This window comes from Haemorhous mexicanus, chromosome 16 (assembly GCF_027477595.1).
Source record: "Haemorhous mexicanus isolate bHaeMex1 chromosome 16, bHaeMex1.pri, whole genome shotgun sequence".
NCBI classification, from domain to species: Eukaryota; Metazoa; Chordata; class Aves; order Passeriformes; family Fringillidae; genus Haemorhous; species Haemorhous mexicanus.
The window spans coordinates 6,176,541-6,203,477 of NC_082356.1; the positions used below are offsets into that span (position 1 = coordinate 6,176,541).

Here is a 26,937-nt window from a genome sequence, read left to right on the forward strand (position 1 = left end):
TCACCTGGTGCAAGGCCTCAGGAATGGGTCTGGGGGCACTCTGCAGGTCTTTGATGGGTTCTGACACCCCGTCAGCTGCCACTGTTGGGAATGTCCCCTGGATGTGGCCTTCTGGGGCTGGGGGGTTTAGAGCTGAGCCAGTTTGTCTGAGGGAGGATGGGTGTCCACTGCCCCTTACCAGAGGTTGTGCCACACCCCCAAAATTTCCTCCTCCCCCCTGTGTTGATGGGAGGTTTGTGTGCAAAGCTGGCCTCAGCAGATGAGTCTGTAGCTATGACTTCCCCAGCCTGAAGGCAGGGAGAGCTGATTTTCAGGACAGCTGCTGGGTTTGGCCTGGTTGTGGATACATTTTTCTCAATTAGCCTTGTTTAGTTCTCCCCAGACCTGAGCTAGCAGGACAATAGTGTCTCCTTGATCTTGTCTCAAGTTCCCTTAGGTGGCTTAACTCCCAGTCCCAAGTTCGAATAAGGAGGCATTTTCAGGGAGGGCTGGGCTTCAGTGGTGGCAGCTTCTTTATTCAGTTTTGTCAGAATGGGCAAAAAGTCCTTCATAGCAATATTTAAGCCATTAGCCATAACATTCCAGTCTCTCCCAAGTCCTGTGAAGAGCAGCTGAGGGAGCAGGGGTGCTTTAGCCTGAAGAAGAGGAGGCCCACTCTGGCTATTTTTAAGTAATATTTAAGCTACAGCTTTGTCTGTTCCAACTATTATTAATGTCCAGCTTTTGAGCTCCAGGTTTCAGTACAATCCATCTTTGAATTTCACAGGGAAGCCATATAGCTCTAATAAAGTCCAACTAGAGGCCTAACAATACTAGCTATTTATGCCAAACAAGCACTCAGCTACTTTCAAATCATATCAAATTGTTTAGCACCAGTATATGCCTTGAATCTGCCATGGATTGGGTTGTGGATTGTCAGAGTTCCGTTGTTGCTCCTTCCAGTTTTGTTGAGGCACTGTCTCCCTCTGTGACATCATCCCTTGGAGATGGCGTCTGGATTGCCCAAGAAGACACCACCACCTCGTCTTTTGCTGAGGGAAAGGCTGAAGCCAAACACTGTGAGTGGCCACTGGGGCTGTGTTAAGGCTGGCACCTGCCCTGGTGTCCCTGCTCTCCCTGGCCCTGTTGTCCAGCAGCGCTGTGAAGCTGCAGAGCCCCTCCCCAGCCCTCTGTGCCGTGCTCCTGTTGCTGGGGGCTGTCCTGGTGCAGCAGGGAACACTGTGGGATGCTTCAGTTGTGTCTTGCCTGGCTGTGCCAGTGGAGCCAAGTGAAACCAATGTACAGCTGAAGCCCTGAGCAGGTGTTCTGTCCCTTTCCCTTTGCCACAGGAATTCCTTTTGTCAGGCTGGGCACTCACCTGTGCTGCTCTGACCATCCTGCCCTTGGCCACCCGGGCATGTGGGGGAGGGAAAGCTCAAATTCTGCCCAAAGCCTTGAGAGCCATGGCTGTTCCCAGCTGGAAGAGCTTCCAAAGCAGCTGTTCTCTCCCAGCTCCTGTGGGCACAGATCCAGCCCTGCAGGCAGCACTGGAGCCAAGGCCACAAAGGTCCCTTGCTGTCTGGAGCTCTCTTGGCTGAAGATGCCCCAGTGCTGAGGCTCTGTCAAGGAGATCCCTCTGTTTTCTTCTGTGGAGGGCTCTGTCAGCCCAGACAGAGAAAGCAATTTAACAGGGAGAACCAAAACCTGGACACATTCCTGTGCACCTCCCTCTTGGTACAGCTTTGTTTTCTTGCATCTGTTGGACTCAGCCAGCAGCGATATCTCCTTGCTGTGAGTTCTGAGTGTTGTGCAGGGATGGAGTTCAGGCAGTTCTGAGTGCTCCTGCCCATTTTCTGGAAAGGTCACTGCCTCAATCCAAGGAAATGTAAGAGGAAACAAATGCCCAAAGAGCAGAAATCCCCAACCATGTCCCATCCAATCCCAGAGAAGCCAATAGGACAGAGCCATGTGTCTGGAGTGTGTGTATTGCACTCTGTATTATTAATTTACTGATGCTAAGGACTTCAGCAGGAAACTTCCAGGGCTCCCAGGACTGTCCTAGTGGCTGTGATCACAAGTTATTCACCAGTGCCACTTTTTCCAGAAAAGCCTCTCTGAACAAGCCATCTCTGAGGCTCTAGCTGGTGTATTTTTGCCTTTCAGCTGCTTCCCTCTAAGTTCCAGAGGGAGAAGATTCCCAGCAGGAAGAAGGAGGCCAGTACTGGGGGGAGTATTCTGCCCAGAACTGGCCCATTTCCAGACAGGAGTGAGACTCGTCCAAAGGTAGCCTTTTCCTGCTCTCTTCCTTTCTGTTGAACATGAAGTTTGAAGGGGGTGTGTGCTTGTGACAGGCTTGTCTCCAGCAAAACACCTCAGTGTCCAGGTGCTGTTGTCATTGCACACTGCTGGGAGGGGTGGACTGGGAGTCCTGATGTGCACAGAGCAACACAAATAACCTCTGCTGGAGCTGCTGGGCTGTGCTGGAGTGTAGCTGCCATTGCTAATGGGGGAAGGCTGGGGACACAAAGGCACAACATTGCCATTTGCCATTCTCCTGCTGAGATAGCCTCCTCTTGCTTTGGTGTGGTCACCATCAAATGCTTGGGGTCACAGGATTCCCTCCAGAGTGGCAGTGTTGGCCTTTGAAGGCCAAGGATCTGCAGGAATTACTTCAGATTTAACAAAAGAAATTGCATTCCTGCTTTGGGCTGGAAGAATGTGTTGGACCCTGACAGGGTGTTAGATTTTGCAGGGTGCCAGATGTGCAGGGGACTGGCCCTGGGCAGAGGGGAATGGATGTGCTTTATCTGGATCAGTGGCTACTTAGAGGTGTGTTTAAAGCTGCTTTTCTGGCAGGACTGGCCCAGTAGAAAGCACAGTCCAAAGGGGCAGGTGACCAAGGTGGGCTGTTGAGCAGGAAATTGGCAGCAGGAGACATGGAACAAAGTGGTTAAGGATTGCCCTTGAGAGGGGCATTGGGAACACCTCAGGGAAGGGCACAGCTAAGGGCCAGTGTGCTGCAGCCACTCCCTTCAGCAGAATGTGTCTGCTGTGAAGTCCCACAGGAGACCTGCTGGTGTCCCTGCAGTGACAGCAGTGTGGCTGGAGCAGGCAGACAAAGCAGGGGAGAGTTTTCTCAAAGCAATGTCTCTGCTCCTGAAGCATTTGCTGTTGTTGTGTCATTCCAGACGTGCCTCTACAGTGGCATTAAATAAGATAGCAGTAATGACAAGAAAGCACCCATTTAAAACTCGTGGAAAAAGGAGATACCAACTGTCATGGTCTGAGCCTGGCGAAATGCCAGTGCTTCCATGAGAAAACCTCTTTTCCTGGTATCTACTGTGAGATGTGATCAGAGATAGAGCAGAGCAGGCTCCAACTTACGATTGAAAGGAAAAAAACTTTATTAACATAAAACTACAGGGAAAAAACACACAGAACACAGGATGAAAACCTTCCAAATTTCCTCCTCCTCCCCCCACCAAAAATTTCCTAATTCTGTTACCACCCTTTGGATAATCAATTCTCAATTCTTTGAGAAGAGAGGAGTCCCTCTTGCACTACAGACTTCACCCAGGAAACAGGCGAAACTTCTCGTGTTTCTGTGTCACGTGTGGCACCGCCCAGAGAACATTTTGCCATCGTGACATCTTCCTTCCAGTGCTCTCACCACTGCACATGGACCAGAGCTGCTTCTAGGGTTTTTTCTCTTTAAGGATGCTTTGTCCAGTTCCAAAAAAGAGCACAGTCCCTCTCCTTTTGGGACACCTGTCCCCCCCATGTTTCACCCCCTGGGGCTGAGGGGTCTCTTGAACAGAGATCATCTTCCTCTTCTTCTTCTTCGAAGACGGAGGGCACCACCACAACCCTCCTCCACCCTTCGTCTCTGTTCACACACCTTCACATCACTGCACTCTCCTGGCTCTGAGCCACTGCCTCCCCCCAGAATGCAGTCTCTGTGTCACAGGAACTCAAGGGTTCTGTCCATAGCTATCCAAGAAAAGTCCAGCCAAAAGCCACTCCATCATCTCCTCCCACCTAGAATTCTTCTCAACTTCTCTCAATCTCACCAACTCCAGGAGGAATCAGCATTTGCAAGGTTTCCATCGTCCCAAGAAGGGTTAAAAGTCCCAGGCTCTGCCGGTTTGGTTCATGAACTCCCATGGCTGGCTGCCCTGCTGGGCACCCCCCCCTTCTCCTTCACTCCAGCCGCGCTATCACAGGCACAGGCTGCTCTCTGTCTCTCCCTCCGGGGGGGGGAATGGGGGATGGCTGCCCGAAGCCCTGGCAGTGCAATGCTCCTCCACCCTTCGGCCCAGGCCTGGCCTACCTCCCTCCGGCCCCATGGCTCCCCTCCCCCCTGCCCAGCTCCGAGCTGGACAGGGGAGGTCTCCTCTGGTCCAGGACCAGAACTCAAAAGGAACTTCCAGTGGGAGTTCACAGCTTTTAACCCCCTGTGTTCTCAGAGGCGTATCCATGCCCTCAGTGGACAAACCAGGTGCCAATATTAAAATCTGGACACCGATTGGCGTGACCACACCATCCCAAAAAAAAACCATTTCCCCTCAAACCACAACACCAACTCTACTTTTACCCAAGTTGCTGAGAAAATAACTGAACCCTACCCTCATTCAGCATTCACCTCCCTTGTCTTTTGATTTTCACCTCATCTGTCTTTTTATTTTTGCCTTTCCTTCTGTTTGAAACACACTAACTTTTAAGTACAATGAAAGGGGACAAAATCATCAAAGCAAAAGAAAACTATTTATTAGTAAGGATTCAGCTGAGCCGGGTGTGTCTCCCTCCCCGAGAGCCAAGCACACACACACCCTCTGAGAAAATGGCAATCTTTCTGTGCCCTTTATACCCGGCTGGGGCGGTCCCTGTCCCCTTTCCCATTGGATGGGTACTCAGGAGCTTCCATTCTCTACTGACCACCAACTTTTCTGTCCCCTCCCCTCTCGTCCTACTTCCTTTTGGTCAGGTCTTCAACCCCGTCCCTCTCACTGCCACACTCAACATCCAACCTGAACAAATCCAAACCACAAACAACACACAGAACCAACAAATTCCATTCTTTTGCTTTATGACCTTTTGGCTTCAGCCAAATACCACCTCATCTCTCCCACCTCCTCTGGTCCTGTGCTCTTCTTACTGATAGGTCTAAGTTCTAGAGCAAAAAAGATATTTGCAGTTGTGTGGGCCTGCGTTTCCCTGTCTCAGAGTAAAGGACATCCCAGAATTGTTTCCCATTGAGTCTCCTGTAAATCCATGGGTTTGACTTACTCCATGAGTGCTCAGTCAGTGCCCCAGAGCTCTGTGACCACATGGGCACAGGGCTGTGCTTAAGGGAAGTGCTGCCTGGCATTGTGGAGAAAGAAACCTGGAGAAATAGATGCCAAACGAGCAGCTTGGCCTGAGCCTGCTCTGTGTGGCCCAGCAGCTCTGGATCACTCAGAGCAGAGGTGGGTGAGCCACTGTTTGCCCAGTGTGGGCTGGGCAGACGTGCTTGCCCAGAGTCTGTACTTCCCTGGGGATCAGTGGAAGATTCTCCTTCATGAACCTTCCTCCCAGCAGCTGAAGTTCTCCCTGCTCTCTCTCACCTCTCCAGCTGCCGTCAGCTGCCCCGAAACAGAGCTGGTTTGGGGTTTCCCCACCAGAGCTGGTATTTCAGAACTTTGTCGCTCGGGAGGTCTCTGAGATGGAGCTGTCTCTCATTAATAAGGACAAGGTAAGTGCTGGCAGCTGGAGCTTTAACACTGTGCTGGAAGAGGAGAGTGCTGTCATTCCCTGGGTGTACAGCAAAGCAAGTTGTCTGCTGCATCACATGCAGAAGAAAATATCTCAGCACCTTGTTCTGCAAGATGCTGGAAATCTTCCTGTGCTGGGAATTGTCCCCTGATTTTGGCCATGCATTGATGGTGTCTATCCCAAAGGAGTTTCCTTCTCTTGCAAGCTCTGCATTGAGAGGAATGTTGAGGGCTGTACAGTTCTTTCCTGCTCTCCTGCTTTGCCTTGAGTCTGTCCCACACCGTGTGTCTCCTTGGTTAATCTTGGCTCCTGGTAGGAGTCTCTGCCCTCTCAGCCAGTTTGGCTGCCTTTGTGCAGCTGACAGTCACAGCTCAGGGGTTGAGTCTTCTGCACTTTGTGCTGGAATCACTTCTCATCAATGGCATTGGCACTGCAGGAAACGTATTCTGAAAGAGCCCTGCAATCAGGCTGATGGAGCAGAAGCAGTGAGAGGCCTTTAGGTGCCACTTCAGGCTCCTGCTCAGCTTCATCCAGCTCTGCTCAGCTTTTCCAAAAGCAACACGGTGCTCTGCTTTGCCTCTGGAGAACCAGAGCGCATCCAAAGCCATGTGCTCCTGGAGGTTTCCAGCTTCACTTGAAGAAATTGGGATTGTTTTGCAGTTTGCCAAGAGAGCTAAGAGGGGAAAAAGTTGAAAAATGTCAGCAGTTGTGTTCCAGTGTAAAGAGGAAAACTTGAGACCACTGGAATTTCAGTCAGGGAAAGATTTTCTCAAGGGAGGCTTGTGCCAAGAGTGGGCTGGTGGGAGGAGACAGGAGGGAGTCCAAATCATCTGGTTTAGACTTTTGGAGAGCATTTTGGTGCTCAGGGGTTGATGCTCTCAGTGTGCCAGAAAATGCATGTTTGCTGTGTCTGTGAATGCCAGAGGGCAGAACCTGGCCTGCTGGCTGCAGGCAGGAATGCCCAGCAGCCCAGCCTGCCCGCACAGGCAGCAAGAAGGCCTGGAGAGCCAAGACTGGCTTTTCATCCTGGAACCACACTGTCAGTCAGTGCTGGTCATGTTTCTCCAGGCAGAAAAGGCCTTTGAAGCCCATAGTCAACAGGCAAAGCCTGTCTGTGTTTCTGTCACTTTTGGCAAGCTGATTGCTCTCATGGTTTAATGATTCTTCCTTGCTGCTTTACTGCTAATTGCAATTCTCTTTGCCATCTCCTTGTTTTAGGGATTGTCTTGCTGTGTTCCTTCCCTGTTTTGCTTTTCAGGTTTGCTTTTCTTCCCAGTAAGGCCACAGGGCTTGGTCTCCTGTCTTGCTGCTCTGCCTGCCTGACTGTATCCCCACAACGTCCCTACCCAAAGCTAATCTGCTAGAAGGGAATTTCTTCCTTCCCCCAGGACAATGTGCTGGTTTGCTTTCAGGTAGCACATTCCCCCTCTGGAACATGACAACTGCATGGCTGTGTGCAGGCAGAAGCCAGCAGGTTTTTTGGCCTTGTTGAATAGGCAGATGACTTGGTTCAGGTGCTCTGTCTCCATCCTCCTGGTGCTGACCTGCTCAGCCCTTCCTTGCCAGCAGGCACTGCCCTACTGGCCCTGGCCAAAATGCTGGAGGCAGACAGAAGGGATTCCAGTTCACCCTTGTGAAGGATGTGCCTGTGCCTGCAGAGCTGAAAGTGCTTTGGGAAGGGGCCAAGGAGGGATGCCAGCAGGGCACGGACAGGTCTCCTCTGGTCCTGTTGGCACAAGTGGCACAATGATCATTTGGTGTCTTTGCTGCAGATTCCTTGGCTGGTGAAGGTATCCATGGAGAGCTGCCCTTATTTCCAGCTGGCGTGCCCCAGGGATGTGTACCATGTGGTGCCAGCAGGCTCCTCTGCCCCTGTGCGCATCCGCTTCAGCCCCACCGAGAACAAGGTGAGAGTGGAGGAGCCAAAGCACAGAATGATCTGCACAGCCATTGTTTTCCCTGCACTCTGGCTCCAGCCCATTGCATGCTGTGAGCTTGGCTCCAGGCCGTGGGCAGGCAGCCTGCAGCCAGTCACACCTTGGCCCGTGCTGGCAGGCACTGCAGCCAGGCCTGACAGGCTCTGCTTCCCCTCCCTGCACATCCCTGAGCATTCCCAGGGGAAGATGCAGAGGGAGCAGGATGGAAATGACAGAGGGCTGTTGATAGATGTTGGGCCATCTCTAGGTCTAGGGGAAGGGGTTTCATTATGATGGAAAACACCAGAGGAACCAAGAGGTCAGAGAGCTTTCCTCCTTGCTGACTGGCACCAGCTTCCCTGCCTGCCCCTGGGCTGGAGCAAAGACGGTGCTTTTTCACCCCCTCTGCTCTCCAGCCTTGCAGCTGTGCTGTCCCAGAGCACAAGTGAGCATGGTACAGCTGCAGGGCCAGGGCAGAGGATGTGCTGTGCCCGTGAGCCCGGCCTGGCACAGGCACACTGGGCTCTGGGTGCCCTTGGTCAGCAGGAGGTTGCTGAGCTGCAGGGGACTGGGACACCTGCCTGAAGGAGCTCGTGCAGGGCAGGTACAAGCTGCAGGCAGAGCTGTGAGCCCAGGGCTTGTGGCAGTGACACTGCTGGGGCTCTGTCTTCATGCCTGTCCCTGTGCTTGCTCTGTCAGCTGGCACCCATCCCGTGCCAAAGGTGCTTTTGTGGGGAGGTTTGAACAGCAGTGCTGAGGCCCTGGCAAGTCTGATCTCAGTGCTGGGATCTGGAGGGTTCATGTTCTGATCTGGAGGCTTGTTCATAGGGAAGGGTTTAGGACATGGCATGGAAGGGAGGAAACCTTGCAGGGAAACAAAGAGAGGCCCTTTCCAACAGCATCCTGCTACCTCTTGGCACTGTTCTTCTCCTGGCTTGGTTGGAGAGGCAAAGTTAGAGAGGAGTTCTGAGCCAACTGATGTTTCTACAGCAGGCCAGAGGTGCAGGATCTCTTTGGGTGCAGCTGTTTTCTCATCTTCCTTTTGCTGCTTAGAGCCAGTTGAAGACTTTGTCCTATTCTCAGACAGTTGGAATATAGAAACCTAGAGGAATGTCCTGTGTTCCCAAGCACCATGTTCTTTAGAATGAACTTAGGAATTGTTTAACAATCATTAAAATTTAGAGTAAAATTGTGGTGGCCTAGGGTATGGGTATGACCTAGTGATACAAGAGCTGAATGCCACAGAGATAGGTTTTGCAAAAGTGCCCCGGTGCCTTTAAAATGTGACATATTAGTAGAACTTAGTGCTCATTTTAGGGTGCAATAGGTAAATCGATGCCCTTGGAGCATCAATTTACCTATTGCACCCTAAAATGAACAATAAGTTTTTCTTCTGCCATGGGGATGGCACTAAATGCCCTGTGCTGAGGCAGTTTCTTTTCCTGCAGGATTATTGCCACCAGCTGGTCTGCATGACATCAAGGGAAAGGATCGTTGTGCCCATCCGGGCCATTGGTGCCCGAGCTGTCCTGGACTTCCCTGCCCAGCTGGATTTCTCCAAGTGTGCAGTCCAGGGCAGCACCCAGAAGACTCTGCTGGTGCGCAATGTCGGTACCCAGGCAGCTCGTTACCAGCTGAGCACCCAGAGGTGAGGCAGCTCATCTGTCCTTGTGCAAAACACCTTTGGGGGACAGCAGAGCTGGGAAAGAGCAGCAAAAGGAACCAGAGCATTGCAGCTGCTGCCCTGCAGCCTGGCTGGAAGGGAGCAGGATGGATGGCATCAGCTCTTGCTTTCTGTGGCCTTGGAGCTTTCTCTGTCCCAGATTTGCTGGAGGCTGCTGGAACATGTTGGTAGCTGGCTTGCACCCTCCTGAGCACAAGCAGCTTCTGAAATGCTTCCTCAGCACTGTCAGCCAAATAGACCCATTCCCTGAGAGGCCACAGGCACGTGGCTTTCCAGTGGTCCTGGAGGGGACCTCTGGCAATCATCTGAGCAAACACACTGCTCAAAGCAAGAGCAGAGTCTGGGGACTGCAAGGTGCCATTGGGAGATCTGGACCTGGCTTTAGATGCCATAGAAGGGAACAAACATATCAATGGACCTAGCTAAAAAGCAGAAGAAAACAACGTGTTTTTCAAGAAAACCCCCTCCGTCCCTTATCTTTTCTGCCTGTCAGTTGCAGTAGTGATTCATTGAGAGGATGGATCTAACAGGGTGAGAAGTGTCTTAAGGAGCAGCTCACAATGAACAGAGAAAAGGCCAAAACTGAGCTTGCCAGCCCCATCTCTTGGCAGTGGTTTTCATTTGGTTATTACAGTGTCAGGGATGTCTCCTGCACAGCTCTTCTATCTGTGGGCTCAGGGAACAGCTTAGTGCTGTTGGCTGAAATTCAGAGGAGTTGAGAGATGACTGCTACAGCAGGAACAGAAGAGTCTGGTGGGTCCAGCCCAGGGTGGGATGTAGCAGGTGAAGGGGCTGAATTGCACTCAGTTTTTTCGGCCTGAAACTGAGTCCTGGACTTGGCTGGATCCTCTTCTCCTGATAATTTGAAAAAAAGAAGACACCTTCTTTCTCAGGCAAGCCCTGAAGTCACCTCCAGGAATGTTCTTCCCATCCTGCCATCTGAGGGCAGGAGCATGTAACATGGGGCAGGAGTGGGAAGGGAATGGAATGGAAGGGAGTGCTGAAGCCTGGCCAGGGATTCCCCTAACTGGCAACTTCTCTGTTCTGATGAAATTTCTGGCAAAAGACTAAGGGAAGAATCCTGTGCCTTGCCCCCAGCAGGCACTGATCCCCCGAGCCCCAGCAGAGAGCTGCAGCAGGGCTGGCATCAGCCCCGGGGCAGATGCAGGAGCACGTGCACTGATCTGGCTCTGGGGCTGCTGGGGCCTTGTCTTTCCTCCCCTCCCTCCAAAGTCTCACATCCAGCCCATAAACATTGCTGGCCCAAGGCTTCTCCACCAGCCAGCAGTGATGTTCTCCCCAGTGGCAATGGGAACAGCTCAGCCCATCATTGCAGCAAGAGGTCCTTCATGAGCACAACCTGAAGCAAGTTCATCAGCTGTCACTGCTGACATGAGCAAAGCTCAGCTTGCCAGATGTTCCCTTTGTTTTTGTGTGTGATGCATTCATCACCAAAGTCCCCAGAAGACACTTTGAAGTGACAGATTGACCAGCAGCAAAGCACCAAGGCCAGGAACTTTTGTTTGCTCAGTGGGGCTGTAGAAGAGCACAAAGCCCAGCAGCTGCTGGGCAGAAGCACTTTTCCCCTGGGCTGTCCCTGAGCATCAAAGCACAGAGTCTTGTGTTTGTCAGGCAAGAGCTCTTTACCTGGTGATCAATGCTGATTGCTCCTGGTAAATCCAAAGTGCACCAACACAGTTGCATAATTATTTTCAACACATTGCACAGAGTTTGTCTGGTGGGCCAAGCAAGCAGTTACCAGCCTGCATGACAACCCAGAGTCCCAGACTGCATTGCTGGTAAATACACAGAAACCTCCTGTTCTGTTTCCTTGATGTGCTCCTGCTGATGGTGCTTCATTGAGCTGGGATTGGACCCTTCAGACTGTAAATGGCATCCTCCTTTTGGGTCTTGTTTCCAGGTCACTGTATTGCTCTAATCTGCAGTTGCACTCTTTCAGAGTTTTGATTGCTCCTTTTCTTAGAAAAGGAAGCTCTCATTGAAATGCTGATAAAATGTGTCTTTTTGGCTAAATCAGGATGTTTTCAATGGAAAAGAAACCAAAGAACCACACTGCAACAGTAACTATTCCTTGGTCTTCAGGGAATAGTTCCTTCTCCCTGTCTGATTGCTAGGCTGTAATCTGCCAGGACAGGGAGTGCCCTAACGTTTGCATCTCCTGAGATGAGGTTCATAGGCAGCAGGAAAAGAGAAATTCCTGAGGCAGTCAGTGTCAAGTTGTCATGCAGATAGCTCTGAACCCTCTCTGTGCTCTTCAGAAACCATTCTCTGATGGGATTGGTGGCAGTGGGACCCTTGAGCCTCATTGCAGAGAGCTGGATGCAGAGTATGGGGGAGCTGAGGTCATTTTAGCCCCAGGATCTGGTGAGGGCTGGATCTCCTCAGCAGTGGCTCAGTGGCTGTTTCTGATGCTGTCTGTTCTGGCTGTCTTCTGCTGCCTGTGCTTGGTTTGCTCCCTGCTTGCCCCAGGGAGCTGCAGTGAGCTGCAGTGCAGAAGGAATCTCCTGGCCAGGTGTCCCCCCAGCCCTGCTCCCTCTCTCTGTGTTGCAGTCCTTTCTCCGTGGTGCCGGCCACAGGAGCTCTGGGCGCTGGTGACACCGTGCAGGTGACAGTGGGATTTCACCCGCGGGCCAGCGGTGACCATTGGGGCTCCCTGGCAGTGAGCTGCAGCACAGGTGAGTGCTGGGCCCTGCACGGGCACAGGACAGTTCTGCACCATGGCTCCCTGCTGTCCCATCCCCTGCATTCCCTCCAGAGGTACCTCCCCTGCTCAGCTTCACCCCAAAGCAAACTGAGAACTCCTTGGTCTTTAGGGGCTTGAGAAAGTGAATCTCCTCTAACAGGCAGAGATTTTGGACTCCTGTTGTGCTGGGAGTTGCTGAGTGGAGGAAAGAGGATCCCTGATTCTCCACTCCCATGTGGCTATGCCTGGCTGAAGTTTTATTTGATTCCTGGGCAGTGCTGTAGGTGAGGTCTCCATCAGACTCTCTCCAATGCAGTGGATTTCTTGCACACCTCTGTCCCATGTGTGTCTTCTCCCCTGGCTTGCCACAGACCCTTTTTCTCTGTGGCCCTTACACATAGATGTAGTTTCTGTCTAACAACATTTTCAGGTGCTCTAGTTCTTTTTTTTGTGACAAACCCAAACAAACTTCTCCCTGTCCCCATTTCCCAGGCTGTTCCTGCTGTTGCAAACCTCTCACATCTGTCTCCCATTTGATTTCTAGACTGAGGAATCCCATTCAGTCTTAATGGAGAAGCTGCTCTGTACTTACTCATCTTTGTCCCTTTTTTATTTCATTTGCAATGCTGCAGCTTGGTTTTTCAGATCAGAACAATATCAAATATTTCAAGACTGATGAGGCTTTGGCTTTGGCCAGGGAGATGATGATGATGATGATGATGATTTTCATGGTGTTCATTTTGCAGTGGTTTGTCACATTGCAGAGCCAGGCTGGTTGTGTTTCCTCCCCTGTGTCCCCTCCTGCTGGGGGCTGTCACTTCACTTGTTCCTCTGGGCCTCCTTTTGCTGCCCACCTGCCCCCAGGCATATTTGCTGGTCAGCAACAAGGGATCCAAGGGATCAGGAGAGACAGAGTCTGGTGGGATGCCCAGGGAGAGTCTGGGCAAGGCAGGACTGAGCAGGGCTCCTCAGCCCTGTCACCTGAAGGACTTGGATGCAGAAATCCTGGTGATCTGAGTGGTCACCGGAGCACATGGACCAATCTCCCTGTCCATACTGTCACCTTGGGGCCAAATCTCCACAAACACCCTCAGAAATAAGGTGTTTAAGGAGCTGCTCAGGACATCCCCACATTCTACACACAGAGCTGTCAGGATGGGATAAATGGACTGATCCACAGAACTCCTCATTCAGCTCAAAACTGTGACACTTTCTTCTGTGCCCTGTGATTTGCTCCGTTCCTTGTGCTTCCATCAGGCAGTGAGCTGAGCAAAGACTCCCCTTTGCTTTGTTCCAGGGGAAGAAATTATCCACACAAAGCTCCACGGAGAAGCTGTGGATGTCAACGTTGGGCTGAGCACAAGTTCCGTGGAGCTTGACAAGACTTTCATCTCCATGTCAAGCCACAGAACTGTGTTCATTGAGAACAGGAGTAACATCACAGCCCACTTCCAGTGGAAGGCTTTTCCTAGTGAGGAAGAAGAGAATGAAGAGAAGAGGAGGTTGGTTTGAAAGATGCATTTCAGTGAGATCCATGGCCCAAGACTGAAGCTAATGTTTGGCCTCAGGGGGGTGTTGGTGCTTTTGAATGTTTTAGGCCAAGTAAACCATCCCTGGCACTGGGGTGTGTGTCCCTGGCCTTCAGGAGCTCAGCACTCAGTATTCCAGTTCCATTGATACTCCAGCCAGGGATGGCATTTTGGGAAGGAAAGGTCGATTGTGATGACTGGATTTCCTCAGGTTCTCATTGGGCTCTTGTCTCTCTAATCTTCTTCCTACATGACCTGGCAACATCCCTAAACATTTCCTGAATTGCCAGCCCCTCTTTCCAAAGGTGATACACCCTCTTCTTTCCCTTAGTTCCTTCAAAAGCATGGTCCAGGAGAAGATGGCAAAGGTGCCAGAAGACCCCATGCTGTTCTCCCATGACATTTTTTCCATCGAGCCAATGGTAAGTGATAGCTGAGAACCTCATTTTCCTCCTCCTCCTCCTCTTCCACTTGCTCCTCCCAAGACCCCTGCCCCCGTCCCCCTTCCCCCGGCTGCAGTCACTGGGCAGATCCTCAGCTGGCCCCATGTGGTGGGAGGGAGGACATGGAGTTTCTGGAGTGGCTGCAGAGCTCCCTGCTCAAAGCATTTGTGCCCTGCAGGCTCAAGGCAGGGCTGGGAGCCTGACAAAGCCGAGCTCTGCTGCCAGGCTCGAGCTGCTCAAGGCACTGTGTGTGTGTCCCTGCAGTGTCACAGGGAGCAGTTATTGCAGGCAGGGGCTCCCCCAACACGTGGGGTTCAGCAGAGGCTGTTGGAGCACTGCCAGCTCACACACTGACCTGCAGCTTGCCACGGTTCCCTGGCAAAAGGAGGTCAAATTCAGCCCAAGGGTAATGCCAGAAATGCCAATCCCCTCCTGTAAGCATGCCTTGCACTATTTCTGAGTCTGCCTTCCAGTGTCATCTGTGAGCCTGGACACCAGGGTGCAAGGCTGAAATGGGCCTTTGGAGCTCTCCTGCACACAGGGACACAAAACCTTTTCCTTTTCTGGTGATGCAAGCAAACTGCCACGTGCTCCCATCAAGCAGAGCCCTGATTCTGAGTGCTGGCATTGTGAGAGATGATGAGTACCTGGTGTGTGCACAGTGCAAAATCCCTTCTCATCTTGGAGTAAAGCCCAGAATAATCCCAACCTCTGCTTTCTTTCAAAACAGCTTAACTAATATTTGCATTTCAAGGAATGGCATCATGTTCTCTTCTTGATCACTCCTATGGCCCATCTAAGGCCAAGAGCCACCAGTGCACGGGGGCAGTTGCATCTCACTGTGGCTGCCAGCAGCATGATGTGAGCAAGAGCTTGTGTCAGAGCAGCAGGAATCTTGTGGAGAGTGGGAGCTGATCAGCTGAGCATTGAGAGCTTCCAGCGCTGGGTTGAGCTGGGTTTGGAGGGTTTCCTTGGCTCCTTGGGTGGTTCACTCATCACTGATGCTCTAAACAAAGGCTTACAGGAGTGTGGTTGCAAACAAGCAGTGTGAAGTGTGCAGAGCAATGTTTTGCTGTCTCTCTCTGTTGTAGGAGGGAGAAATCGGGCCGAATTGTTCGGCCGAAATCAAGGTGACCTTCAAACCCCTGGAAGCACTGGAGTATGGAAGTGTGGCTTACTGCAGCATCTCAGGTGCAGCTCCTTTGCCCTGCTTCTCTGCCCCTCAGTGAAGCCATGGTGCAAGCCTGAGCCCACTGGGCTCCCATGGAACTGCTGGGAAGAGTCCCTGGTCAGCAGGGACACCTCCCCCTAGACCAGGAAGCTCCAAGCCCCATCCAGCCTAGCTTGGAGCACTTGCAGGGCTGGAACCCCTTCCCTATGGAACCTGCTCCAATCACTCACAGTAAAAAATTCCTTCCCTAATATCTAACCTCAATTTCCTTTCTTTCAATTTCTACCCATTACTCCTTGGCCTGCCACTCCAGGACACCAGAGATGTTTTAAACTCAGCAAAGTGGTGGCTCAAATTGGAAAGCAGCCTGAGGAATGGGTTAGAAATTAGAAGTCAGCCCCAAGGGATATCTCCTGAGGGGAGAGAAGGGTCCTGATCTTCTCCTGCAGCATCAGGAGCTGGTTGCATCCAGCTCATTCAGGCACTAGCACTGAGGCAGCCTGGAAAATGCAGTGTAACAGAGGGAATGATTGCACTGCAATGGACATCTCTCCCCAGGCCGTGAGAGCAGGCTGCCCCTGCAGCTCCGAGGGGAAGGCCAAGGACCCTTGGTTGAACTCAGCTCTCAGACTCTGGACCTTGGGAACGTTTTTGTCAACACCCCCCACGTCTATGAGGTGAGCAGCAGGACTTGGGATGGATCCTGATGGCTCCTGAGGCAGCAGCAAGCGTGCTGGAGCTGTGGAATTCCTGCCACCCTGGGCACTTGTGAGCAGGGAATATTTGATGTCCTGCTCAAATCTGGGGGGGGTCAGGAAGGTGTGTCTGTTGTTCCTGAAGCCCCAGTCCCTGCTTTTGGGCAGCCTTCCTTAGGGATCAGCTGGGAGGCTTCCTGCACCACAACCCCTTGGCCCATGAACCCAGCACTGGCTCCAAAAGCTGCATGTTCAGAGGCTTTTGTGGCAGTGCAGACACAAGGTTCCTTTGGCCTGGGCTCTGCAGAAGCAGCTGACACAAACTGGCTGCCTTTGAGCTTCAGCCCACTGCAACAGCTTCCAGGCAAGTGTCTCCTGCTGATTGCTGCAAGGCACAGGAAAGCCTTGGGAGTTCTCTCCCTTGCTGACCAGTCCCTCAGCACACTTCAGCCTTGGTGCATCTCTGGCTCTAGAAAGAGAAAAGTGTTCCTGGGAATAAAGCAAAGCATTTTTCTACCTATTTGCCTCTCGCACAATAGTATCAAGCTTGCCAAAAAAAACCATGAGAGATCAACTGAAGGGGTAGAAAGTGAGGCACTGCATCATGCCAGACATTTTCAAAAGCTTGGCTGGGGAAGAGAAAGACACCCTGAGTTTTCTTACCAAAAGATGGTGCTGTCTGTACATTTTGATGCTGATGCCTCATTCCCAATGTATTGTTTTCATGGTGTGGGGAAAGGTGAATGAGCAGATGGTGCTGGTGGAACTGTGCTAACTGGGGCAGCAGCAGCTCTGGGGTGATTCCTTAGGCAGCTGCAATCAGCTCACGTTGCTCTCAGGGCCAGCTCTCAGTGAGCTTGGTGATGCTGAGCAGAGGTGCACAGCTCTGTGTCCATGGGATCACCCCAGGGTGAGTGCAGTTCTGTGGAGTTACCTCTGCTCTGCAGGAAAACCCAAAGGCAGAACTTGTCTTGTTGTATCTTTTGACTTCTGCCACTCAGCAGCACAAAGCATCTTCTGCCTTTTCTGGCTGTTCTTGGCATCATGAGACAATAACTCCCAAGAAGGGAAGGTTCCACATGTATTTCCACTTTGCTTTCTTGCTGCTGCAGGTGAAACTGATGAACCAAGGAGCTCTTGATGCTCCCTTCACCTGCATCCCTTCAGCCACCAAGGTGGGCTCCTGCTTCAAGTTTGCACCCGAGGAGGGCATCATTGCAGCAGGAGGGAGCCAGACTGTGCAGATCTCCTTCAGTGCCACCGTGTTGGGCAGCTTTGAGGAAGAGTTCCAGCTCAGAGTGGCTGGATCTCCTATGCCTGCCATCCTGACCATCAAGTAAGGACCCTGGGAGCTGGGTGGGCACATCTGTAGCTGTCTCTGGGACATCCCCCACCTACCTCATGTTGGGCTGGAGCAGAGAAAAAAGGTGTTTCCTGAGGTCTGAATCTGTGCTCTGATGCTGGCACTGCTTTAGTGTGAGGATGCCTCCTGCCCTTGGTGGTGCCTGGGAGCTGGAATGACTCCTCCCTGCAGAGATCTCCCTGTGCCTTGGGCCATGGCAGGCAGTGGGATGGATCAGCCTTGGGCAGCAGCTGCTCTGGGATGTCCCACCTGAATGGGCCAGCCAGGCTGATTCTGCAGCAGCAGCAGTGTTTGTAAAAACTTGTGTTAATAATCCATTGCAGGTGGGCAGCAGCAGCCTCAGCTCACCTCTGCCAGCCCTGCTGGGAGGGACAAGCTGTGCTCCCAGCTGCTGTGCACAGAGTGCTCTGGTGCCTCCTTGGCACAGCCAGGAAAGGGCTGAGGTGGGAGTCAGGGAACTGCAGCAGGAACTGTCCCAAGGACTTGGGCATCCTCCCGTGGGCTGGGGCCATGGCAAGAGATAATCCTGGCCCTGCACAAGGGAGGAGGGCTGATCACAGGGGAGGCTGAGCTCAGTCCTCAGCACCACAGCAGCGTGAGGCCTTGTCCCTGCCAGCCTGAGCCATGTGCTGCTGGGATAATGTAGTGGGAGCAGGAGAGCTGTTCTGGCTGCTCTGCAGCTTTGGAGCTGGGCTGCTGCTGTTGGCAGGCACTGGCTCAAGGCAGTAAAGAAATGGAAGCAATCTGCACTGGATTACACCAAGAAGATAAGGGAGAGGGATAAAAAAGAGCAAGGAAGTTCTTACCTAGCAAGAGAAAAGTGGCAAGTAGGTGTGCCCACAGTGGAGAAACAATGATGCTGGCTTTGTTTTTGGAGGAAAAGTGCTGCTTTTGTATTTTGGAAATCAAGAGGGAACCTTTCACCATCAAAGAATTGATTCTCCTCTGTCCCTCCCCCAAAGTGATCAGGGGTGTTTCTGCATAAGCAGCTTTCTCCTTGGGCAAGGGCAGGTGTCTCTTGTTGAGATGTGCAGAGCAGAGCCAGGGGCAGTCCTGTGAACACAACACAAGGCCCAGGTCACTGCTCCTTGAGTTTGAACCAAAAGGCAGAGTGGGCATTGATTGGCATCAACCATGAAATCAACTGGTGAGTGTTGTGCAGCTTCAAGTGCTGATTTCAGTGGATGTTGGTGACTTTTGGAGTTTGTCTGCTGAGTTCAAGAACAGCTGAGGTGCTGTGCTGGATTCAGGACACCCTGGTTTGGTTGCTGAAGCTGTTGCTCTTGGCTGTGCCAGCTGGTGCACTGCTGACAAGCTGGTCCTTTCCTCTGGGATCCATCTGTCCCCGGCTAGAACTGTTGCTGCTCCTTTCAGAGGATGTTTGGGAATGGCCTGGATTCATGTCTCAGAATTCTGTCTGTAATGATTGTGTGGGTCAAACTCTGCTGAGAAAGCTCCTCCATGGGAACAGCAGTTCCAGCTAAGAAGGAGCAAAGCAGGGAACCTGTGGCTGCAAGGGCTGCTTACAGAAGTGTGTGGGGACACCTTTATGTCCATCCCCTTGCAGACAGGGAAACTGAGGCACAGAGCCATGTCTGGGTGTGTGTTCAGGGTCCTTCATGGGACCAGCAACAACCTGGGGGCTTCTCCTGCCTGCCCTGTGCCCAGAGCCCATCAGTGGCTGTTGGCTGCTGGCCACTTGGCTTTAGCTGCCTCCTGTGCACGGGGCCCTGTGCTGAGCACATGGGGCTGTGTTGGTTGGAAACCCAGGGTGCCCTGAGCCCAGGTTTTGTGCCCCCGAGCCAGGACAGCCAGACCTTTGCAATTCCTTTAACCGAGCCATTTCCTCCTCTGTCCTCGCCCTCCAGGGGCAGCGTCAGTGCACTGAGTTTACACTTCGACCTCCCTGAGCTCGACTTCGGGGACATCTCCTTTGGTGAGTGTTCCCTGGGCTGGGACACAGCCTCAGGAATCTGTGCCTTCCAACAGAACAGCATCCCTCACTCACGCTCTGCCCCAGCAGCCTCTCCAGGCTGTGAACTGCAGGGCTGCTGCTGCCTCAGGTGGCATTTTGCCATTGGGAGATCCAACAGAAGCAAGGAATATAAAGTCAGTGTTTTCTAGTGTCTCTGTGCTGCTTTAAAAGACAGATGTCTGTCAAGGAAGGTGGGAATCTTCCTGCAATGGAAAGATGAGCCCATCCCTCCAAATAATTCTACCTTTGAAATGAGAGGGCTCCCAGGCAAAACTGTGGGAAAAGGAATAACAGTTCTTTCCTAGACTCGATCAGGAGAGCACAGATAAGAAGGCAAGAACAGACGTTTCCCAGGCGCCAAGTCCCGTTTTTCCCCTTGAGTGGAGTTCGGGTCCCAGCAGGAGGAGCTGTGGGATCCGGCAGGGCAGTGATCCCCTCCCAGCCGGTGCAGGGAGGGAAGGAGGGAAGGGAAGGGAGGAAGGAAGGAAATGCTCCTTTTGCAAACTGCCAAAGGGCAGGGGGATGTCGGCAGTGCGGAGCAGCAGCAGGCAGGAGCAGGGCAGGCAGGCAGGGTCGATGGCAGCGCTGAGCTGCAGCCAGGGCAGTCCCGGGGCCAAGCACACAACCTCCCGCAGCAGCAGCGGCCGAGCTTCGATCCCCGAGCGGGAGGAAGGGAAGCTCCGCTCCCTGCCCGAGCTCAGCTCCGACTGCACAGCCGCCCCCAGCATCACGCCCGAAATCCCAAAAAACCCCGAAGGGAAAAGCCCAGCCCCAGGGCCAAAACACCCCAAAACCCCTCTGCCCCTTCCCAGACCAAGGGCAACATTCACTGCCAAGCCTAAACCCAGAACAATGAAGTTCCTGAACTTTGGAAGGAAACTCATTGCCTTTCCTGAGCTGCTTCTTGCCCAGCCTGCATCGGCATGGAGGCACTTGTCAAGTTGCCTTGTGAAGAAATGAAACAAGCAAGGCAACAGATAGAAATATGGTTCTGAACCAGGAGATTGGATTCAGCAGGATCAATTTCATTCCTAAGGTCTCTCCAGCTGAAGGCAGCTGTTGTATCTTTGCTTCTTTGTGACTGTTGACTGTTGTCTGCATGTGCTGAGCTCAGTCTCATTTGAGGTTTTGACATCTGGGTTTGTCCTTTTTGTGCCTCTCCTACCTCCCTGCTGTAGTCACTGCTGGAGCTGGCAGTGGTCATTTGGATGGGCCCAGAGAAGCTCTGGGCTGCACCTGCAGTCCCCATCTGTGTTCCAGGGACTCTTGGTGAGCAGGCCTGGGGAGAAGTCTCCTCCCCACAGAGCTGGCCAGCCCAGCCAGGTGTGCCCTGCAGAGCAGGTTGTGGCTGCTCTGCGGGCTCGGCAGGACATCCCCACCATGAGTGGCTGTATCTCTGGCTTTCCAGGATGGAAAGCAAATCTCAGAGCTAAAGTGGGCTAAACCCTTGCAGGCAGCAATCCCAGTGAGCAGCATGGCTGTGATGTCCCTGTTTGTTGGGTGAGGTGGGAGCTGATTCCTAATTGCTAATCTCAAAGCAAGGCTTGGGTGTGCCCCCAGCTGAGTGGGCTCTGAGCTGTCCCGTGCTCAGTCTGTTTGGCCCAAACCAAGAGATGCCTCAAGGATGCTGCAGAGAGAAGCTGCATTAGGGTGCTTTGCACCACGTTCTAGTTCCTGATTCCATCCTCACTTTCTTTTGCTGTAGCTTCTTCTCAATGACGACTCCCTGTTTATATCTCTTGAAAACAGTGGGAGTGTTGGCAGGCTTCCCAGGGAATTTGACAGCTTGAATTCTCAGAGTAAATGCTGAGAATTTACTGGATGCACACCCATCACTGAGAGATAAGTGGTGCTGGTTTGGGGCAGGTGAGGGAGCTCCTCCCCATCCCAAAGAGAGAAGCTTGCAGTGTTGAGCAGGGCTAGGAGTGGGCATTTTCAGGGCTGCAGTCTGGAATCTGGAAACTGTGTCAAAGGGAACTAAGTGACGATTAATTCCTCATGCAGCTTCTCGGTGAGCTGTAGTTCAGATAATAAAGAGCTGAACTCCAATCCCACTTTGATCCTGCCAGGATATTCACCCCAGGATCATGCCGTCATGGGTGCCTGACTGGATATTTGTGTCCTTTGCCAGGCTTTCCCTACACCCAGCGCTGTCGCCTCACCAACAGCTCCGCGGTGCCGCTGACGTTCCAGCTCCGCATGTCGGACGATGGCACGCAGCCGGCTGTCGACAGCGTGGATCAGATCCGCAGGCACAGCGACCCAGCCTGGAGGAAGGGAATCCATTTCTATGTTGAGCCCAGGGAGTTCACCATGAATCCCAGCCGAGGGACCATCCTCCCCCAGGGACACCAGGACATCGAGGTACAGCCAGAGTCCAGCCACAGACGCTGCAGCACCAGGGCTGAAGCTGCACTGGAGTGTGGGAGGGCTTTAGCTCTGGTGCCAGCTTTGAGCATGGTGGGAGGGAGAGATCTGCACTGCTGGGAGGCCTCTGCTAGCTGGCTTACTCGGGATGTTCCTCCAGGAGCACTGTTTGGTTTCCAAAATCATCTGCTGAGGTCACATACCTTATGGTCAAGGCCTGAAGCCATTCTTGTGTTTTTGAGAGCAATTGATTTGATTGCAAGTGGGCAGAGCAAGGATGATGGCAGAAGGTGGCTGTTAGAGAGATGTCATTGTATAAAGCAGTTGGCTTTTCTTCTTGGTCTCATTTCCCCCCTCCTGGGGAGCAGAATGATTTGTGTTCACTGCAGGAATCTCTAGAGGGGACAGAAAACTTTGCAGCCATGTGTAGTGGTTCAAATTTATTTTATTGATTTCTTCTTAAGTGGTTTGTTCTGTTGTACCCCCATGTTCTCCCCGAGTTGGTTTACCCCTGGGTTTCACCCTCCCTCAAAGCTGTCCCCCATGCCATTCCTTGCCCCTTGTTCCAGCTCTTTCCCTGCCTTTCAAGGCAACCCACCCCCTTTTGTTCCCCAGCCTTCTTTGCCAATTTGACCTCGAGCCATTCCCTGTCTGCAACACTCCTTTGGAATTCCCCTATTCCTGGAGGCCCCATTGGCCCTTGTGAGCCATCCTCTCCACCCTCCTACCCCAAGTGGCCCCAGATGTACACTTGATGTAATCCCCTCACTGCTCCCCTGAGGATTCCCTCTTGGTTTGCTGTTTGTATCCCCCCCCCCCATTTGTGCCTGTACAAAAGCCATTTCACAGGAGTGCCCAGGGCTCTTTTGCCTCTGATCCCCTTGCTTGGAATAAACCCTTCCTTGTGGAACTTCAAGACAGGGAGCCTCCTCCTTTCTTCTCTGCCTGCTCCCTGTCGTGGCTTGTCTCTTGCACCATAGAGCAAGTGGCTCTGAGGGTTCTGCCTCTGGTAAGTGCCCATCCTGAGGCAGTTCCCCACTCCTGGCATGGGGCCAGAGTTCTGAGAGCCAGCCCGGGCTCCGGGTCCCACGGCAGCCATGAAGTGCCCAGCACCTGCTGGGCCACACTTTGCCCTCAGCTTGCTGCTGTAAAGCTGAACTCATTTTGTTCAAGTCAGATTTCCTCTGCATGGATGTCATTGTAGTCAGATGAGAAATTGGACCCCTAATTTGAATTCAGTATTGCAAAGAGCTTTAGTCTAATGTCTGAATGTAGCTGACCTATGCCCTGATAGCAAGGTGTGTTTAACAAATCTGGTATTGCCAGAAGGCTTTTGTTCCTCTGAGACTGTGCTCTACACATGGAGCTGCAGAAGAATGAAGGCCAAATCCTCCTCAAGAACTGGAGGATATCACAGGTGGGTAATGAGCTTTTGTAAGGAAGAATTTCCTGTTCTTCTCTTCCACCAGGTGACCCTGTGTTCCAACACGGTGATGGAGTTCCGCCGGAGGATGCTGGTGGACCTGGAGGGCATTGGCAAGGGAGTGACAAAACTGTTCATCACAGCCAGGTACCAGCCCTTGCCTGGCCTCCCCCAGGCACTGCCTTGCACAGGCTTTGCTGGCTGCAGCTGCCAAGGAGAAGTGCTGCTTAATGGCCTCATGTTGTGCCAGCTGGACATGAGAACAGCAGGGCTTGGGCAGCAGCCTGTGGTGAAAAGCAGCCCTGCTCACAGCCCAGCACGGTCCTGGGCCCTCTTCTAAAGGGACCAGGAATGATATCATTTCTTGGCCTGGGTTTTGGTGCTTGAGGAGGAACAAATTTCCCGAGGGCCTCCTCTCCTTCTTGCTGCAAGAGGTGGAGTTGTGCTGGTTGTGACCAGCGTGCATTGGTTTGGGCCACAGCAAGCAGCCTGCTGAGAGTCAGGCTCTGCTTCTGTTCATGAGGGCACCTGGCAGGGGGGAAGTGGCTCTCAGCAAGAGTGGCGAGGGCAAGGTCTTAGGAGGGGAAAGCAGCCCTGGATGTGGCAGCTCAGTCCAGTTTTTCTCCTTCCCTCTCCTTCCCATTTTGAGCTTTAATATTCTCAGAGTTGAGACTAAAGGCCGTTGTTGCTGCAGCAGAATTCCATCCTGCAGTGCTGCTGTGGGTGCCAGTTGAATGCCCAGAGGGATGCAGCTCCCTGGTGCTGTTCCCTGTCCCAGGCAGAGCCATCCAGTCAGTGCCTGGGCTGCCATTCTGTAAAGCAGGTGGAGCTGGGGCCATTCAGTGCCTGGAGCTGTGCAGGGAAGGAGGGAGGGAGCTGCAGGGCCTGGGAGGGGGTGATCAGCCACTCTGGAGGGCAGCTGGTGTCTCGTGCCCTCCAGGGCTGGGGCAAAGAGCTGAGTTCTCAGGCAGGGCAACAGCACCATGGCAGAGAAGGGAGTCATTTTTCCTGAGACACTGGAGCTGTGTGTTCCTTGAGCCTTAGTGAGCCCTGATCCTTGTTGGGAAGGCTCCCCCAGAGCTCGTGGATCACTGGGACTGTGACAGGAGTCCTTGCAAGGCTTCTTGGGCAAAGGAGGGGCTGAGGCAGCTGTGGCACAAAGTGCTCTGCCTGGGGCACTTGGCAGCCTCTGGGTGCTGCCTCAGGGTTTGCCCCTCCTTGACAGGACCTGTTTGAGTGGGAAGAGGCAGAAGGCAATTTATCCCTGTAGGGCTGTTAAATGTCCATTTGACAGTGACCAATGTGTTCTGCTCCATTGCACAATCTTTGGGGGTAAACGTTCTCCATTCTCTCAGTATCTCTGATTCCCCTGGGGTCATCTCTTTGCCCAGATGTCTCGTTCCTGAGCTCCAAGTGTCCCCCTATGTGCTCCAGTACGATGAGTGCCACCTGAAGGTGCCCTATGAGAAGAAGCTCGTCATCAGGAATCCCAGCCACCTCCCTGGCTGCTACGGGCTTATTCCCCAGGTTTGGCATCACATCCACCTCCTCCTGTCAAATATTATTGAGGAGATTATTAGGGGAAAAAAAGGGTTTGGATAAGACTTTGCTGCTTTCTGTTCAGTCTTAAAGATCTGCTGAGAACAGGATCCTACCCGAATGTAAACTTGAGGAGGCAGTGTAAGCTGCTGAGGGAACAGTTGATGTTCTAGTCTTCAGGGTGTTTTCTTGTGGGAGATCTTAGAGGGTTGTGAAAAGCTGCTGCATCCAGAGACACCAGTGCCTGTGCTGGCAGCCTCCTTGCAGGATCCCCTGCGAATGTTAAGCCTCCAATTCTTGCATCTTGTTTGTTCCTTTTACCTTTGTCCTGGGGAGTTTTAAACGTGTGTGTAAGTTGCTGTTGCGGTGGATGTTAAGGAGTCTAAAGTTTCTTCAGAGGTGCCTCTGAAGCTGCATTTCATTCTGTCCCTTCCAGAAACGCAAGGAGGACTCTGCTGTGTTCTACTCCAGCCCCCAGCCCTGTGGGATTGTCCAGCCCCAGAGCACAGCAGAGATCCCAGTTGTGGTGGAGGTGCAGGCGCTGGGCGAGCATCGCACCAACGTTCTCATCGGCGTGTTCGGGGATGAGAGAAACCCCCTGGTGAGGGCAAGGGGAGCTGTGTGCCTTTGGGCAACTGCTCCTGGCAGGGGGCACAGGGACAGGGATTCTTCTGGGGAAAACAGGCACAGGCTGCTGTGGAGAAGGACAGGAGGGATGGGTGGCACAAACAGTTCGTGCCTTAGAGGTGGGAATCTCAGTGTCTGACACAGAATGGAGTTGGGCTAAGCTGGGATCCAGGGTCATTTTAGTTCATTGTTCTTTAAAATGCTGTTCACTTTGGAAACATCTGGTTTAAATGCCATCTCTCTGAGCACAAAAGAGGAGGTCAGAAGACTTCTAAGAACCTTGAGCTTTCTATAAAAGAAAGGAAAGCTGGCATTTGAAGTGTGGATGCAAAGATTGAAACTTATCTTAAGACATATGGAAATGGTGATGCCAAATTCCCTGGATGGCAGCAAACATCTGAACCTGGGCCATTGTGGCACTGCCTGTAAATCAGTGAACAGGAAGGACAGGCAGTGCAGGCTGTGCCAGGGAGCCTGAAGTTTGACAAAACAGTTGCTTTCAACTCTCAGGCTGCTTCCCTTAAAGAGGAGGGTTTCTGCCCACCAGAAGAACCAGTTGTTTAACTGTCAGCATGGTCTTAACTAGAGATTTCTGGCAAATCTTTTACCTTTGGGCCAATAATTTGTACTTTGAAAGGTTCTCTTACCTTAATCCTTTTCAATTTGGAGGTGAACATGTAATTTTCTTTTTCCCCAAAAGCCCAGCATTTCAGCTGGAGAGTGCTAGGTGTCCCTAAAGAAATAACGTGAGCAGGGTTGAGCTGTTGAAGGTTTTTTAGGTTTCCCTGTTGTAGTTTGGTTTGGGTTTTTTTAAAAATCTTTCTTGCTTGCTTCCTGGCACAGAGAGCACAATTACGGAGCTCAGGACGGCTGGCAGAAACCTCCCCAAGCCCAAGGGGGCCAGAGCTTGGCAGGATCCCAGCACCACAGCCTGTGTATGTATGGATGGGGAATGTGACCTGAGTCACCTGGGAGTGCTGGAAAATGTCAACCAAGGCCCCAGCAGTGTCAGGGGAACATTCCTGATAAATCCCTGTTGGAGCTGCAGAGTTTCTGGCCTTGGGCACTGGGGGGGGGGCTGTGCTGGCTGGGCACTGGCTGGGTCTGCCCCTGGGTGCCTCAGATCTCCCCTTTTTGCTTGCCTTCTCTGTCCTTTCCTCTCCCACTGTGTTTTTGGCATCCCCACAAGGTGTTCATGCCTGTCCTCTGGAGCTGCTCAGTGCAAGCAGTTGCAGCTGCTGCAGCAGCTCAGTGTCATCCCTGGGCTGCCTTTAGAGCAGAGCAGCTCCAGCCTGGATTGGGAAGGGCTGGATCAAACCATTTCTCAGTTCAAGGTGCCAGCACCCAGCCAGGGGCTGCATCCTGACCAGGAGCTGCTGGTGCAGGTGTCCCTCCCTCCCACTGCAGGTCCCTGTTCATAGTTCTCTTATTTTCCAGAGATGAGCTTCACCCACCTAAATTCAAGCCCCAGCCACCAAAGGAGAAGAGAACCGGCTGGGACTCCTCAGCATCTCGATGGCGGAACTTCAAGATCAGAAGGGAGGAGCCAGTCCCAGCCCTGAGAGGAGTGCAGGATCTTGCCCAGTCTTCAGGAGCAGAGGTAGATTTTCTTGTCCACCCAGTGCTTGTGTTGCCTCCCCAGCCTGCCAGCACCAAGTCATGCTCGTGCTGACCTCCCTTTTTGCTGCCCTGCTGTCCTGTGCCCTGGCAGTGGGCTGGGCAGCAGGGCCAGTGGCTGGACATGGGGTGAGTGGGAGGGAGAAAGAGGAGA

General features: G+C 52.6%; 1 protein-coding gene across 1 annotated transcript in view; it reads left to right on the forward strand.

The window, feature by feature from the left end:
* Positions 1–26,937, forward strand: part of LOC132334619 (hydrocephalus-inducing protein-like) — a 45,335-nt gene that overhangs the window by 4,492 nt on the left and 13,906 nt on the right. The window contains exons 3-13 of the mRNA XM_059860721.1: positions 7,503–7,637; positions 9,095–9,294; positions 11,902–12,010; positions 15,098–15,197; positions 15,736–15,854; positions 16,985–17,208; positions 19,104–19,171; positions 21,342–21,574; positions 23,047–23,147; positions 24,392–24,527; positions 25,036–25,140. Of these exons, the coding sequence (XP_059716704.1) occupies positions 7,503–7,637; positions 9,095–9,294; positions 11,902–12,010; positions 15,098–15,197; positions 15,736–15,854; positions 16,985–17,208; positions 19,104–19,171; positions 21,342–21,574; positions 23,047–23,147; positions 24,392–24,527; positions 25,036–25,140 (1,530 nt within the window). The remainder of the gene's footprint in view (positions 1–7,502; positions 7,638–9,094; positions 9,295–11,901; positions 12,011–15,097; positions 15,198–15,735; positions 15,855–16,984; positions 17,209–19,103; positions 19,172–21,341; positions 21,575–23,046; positions 23,148–24,391; positions 24,528–25,035; positions 25,141–26,937) is intronic.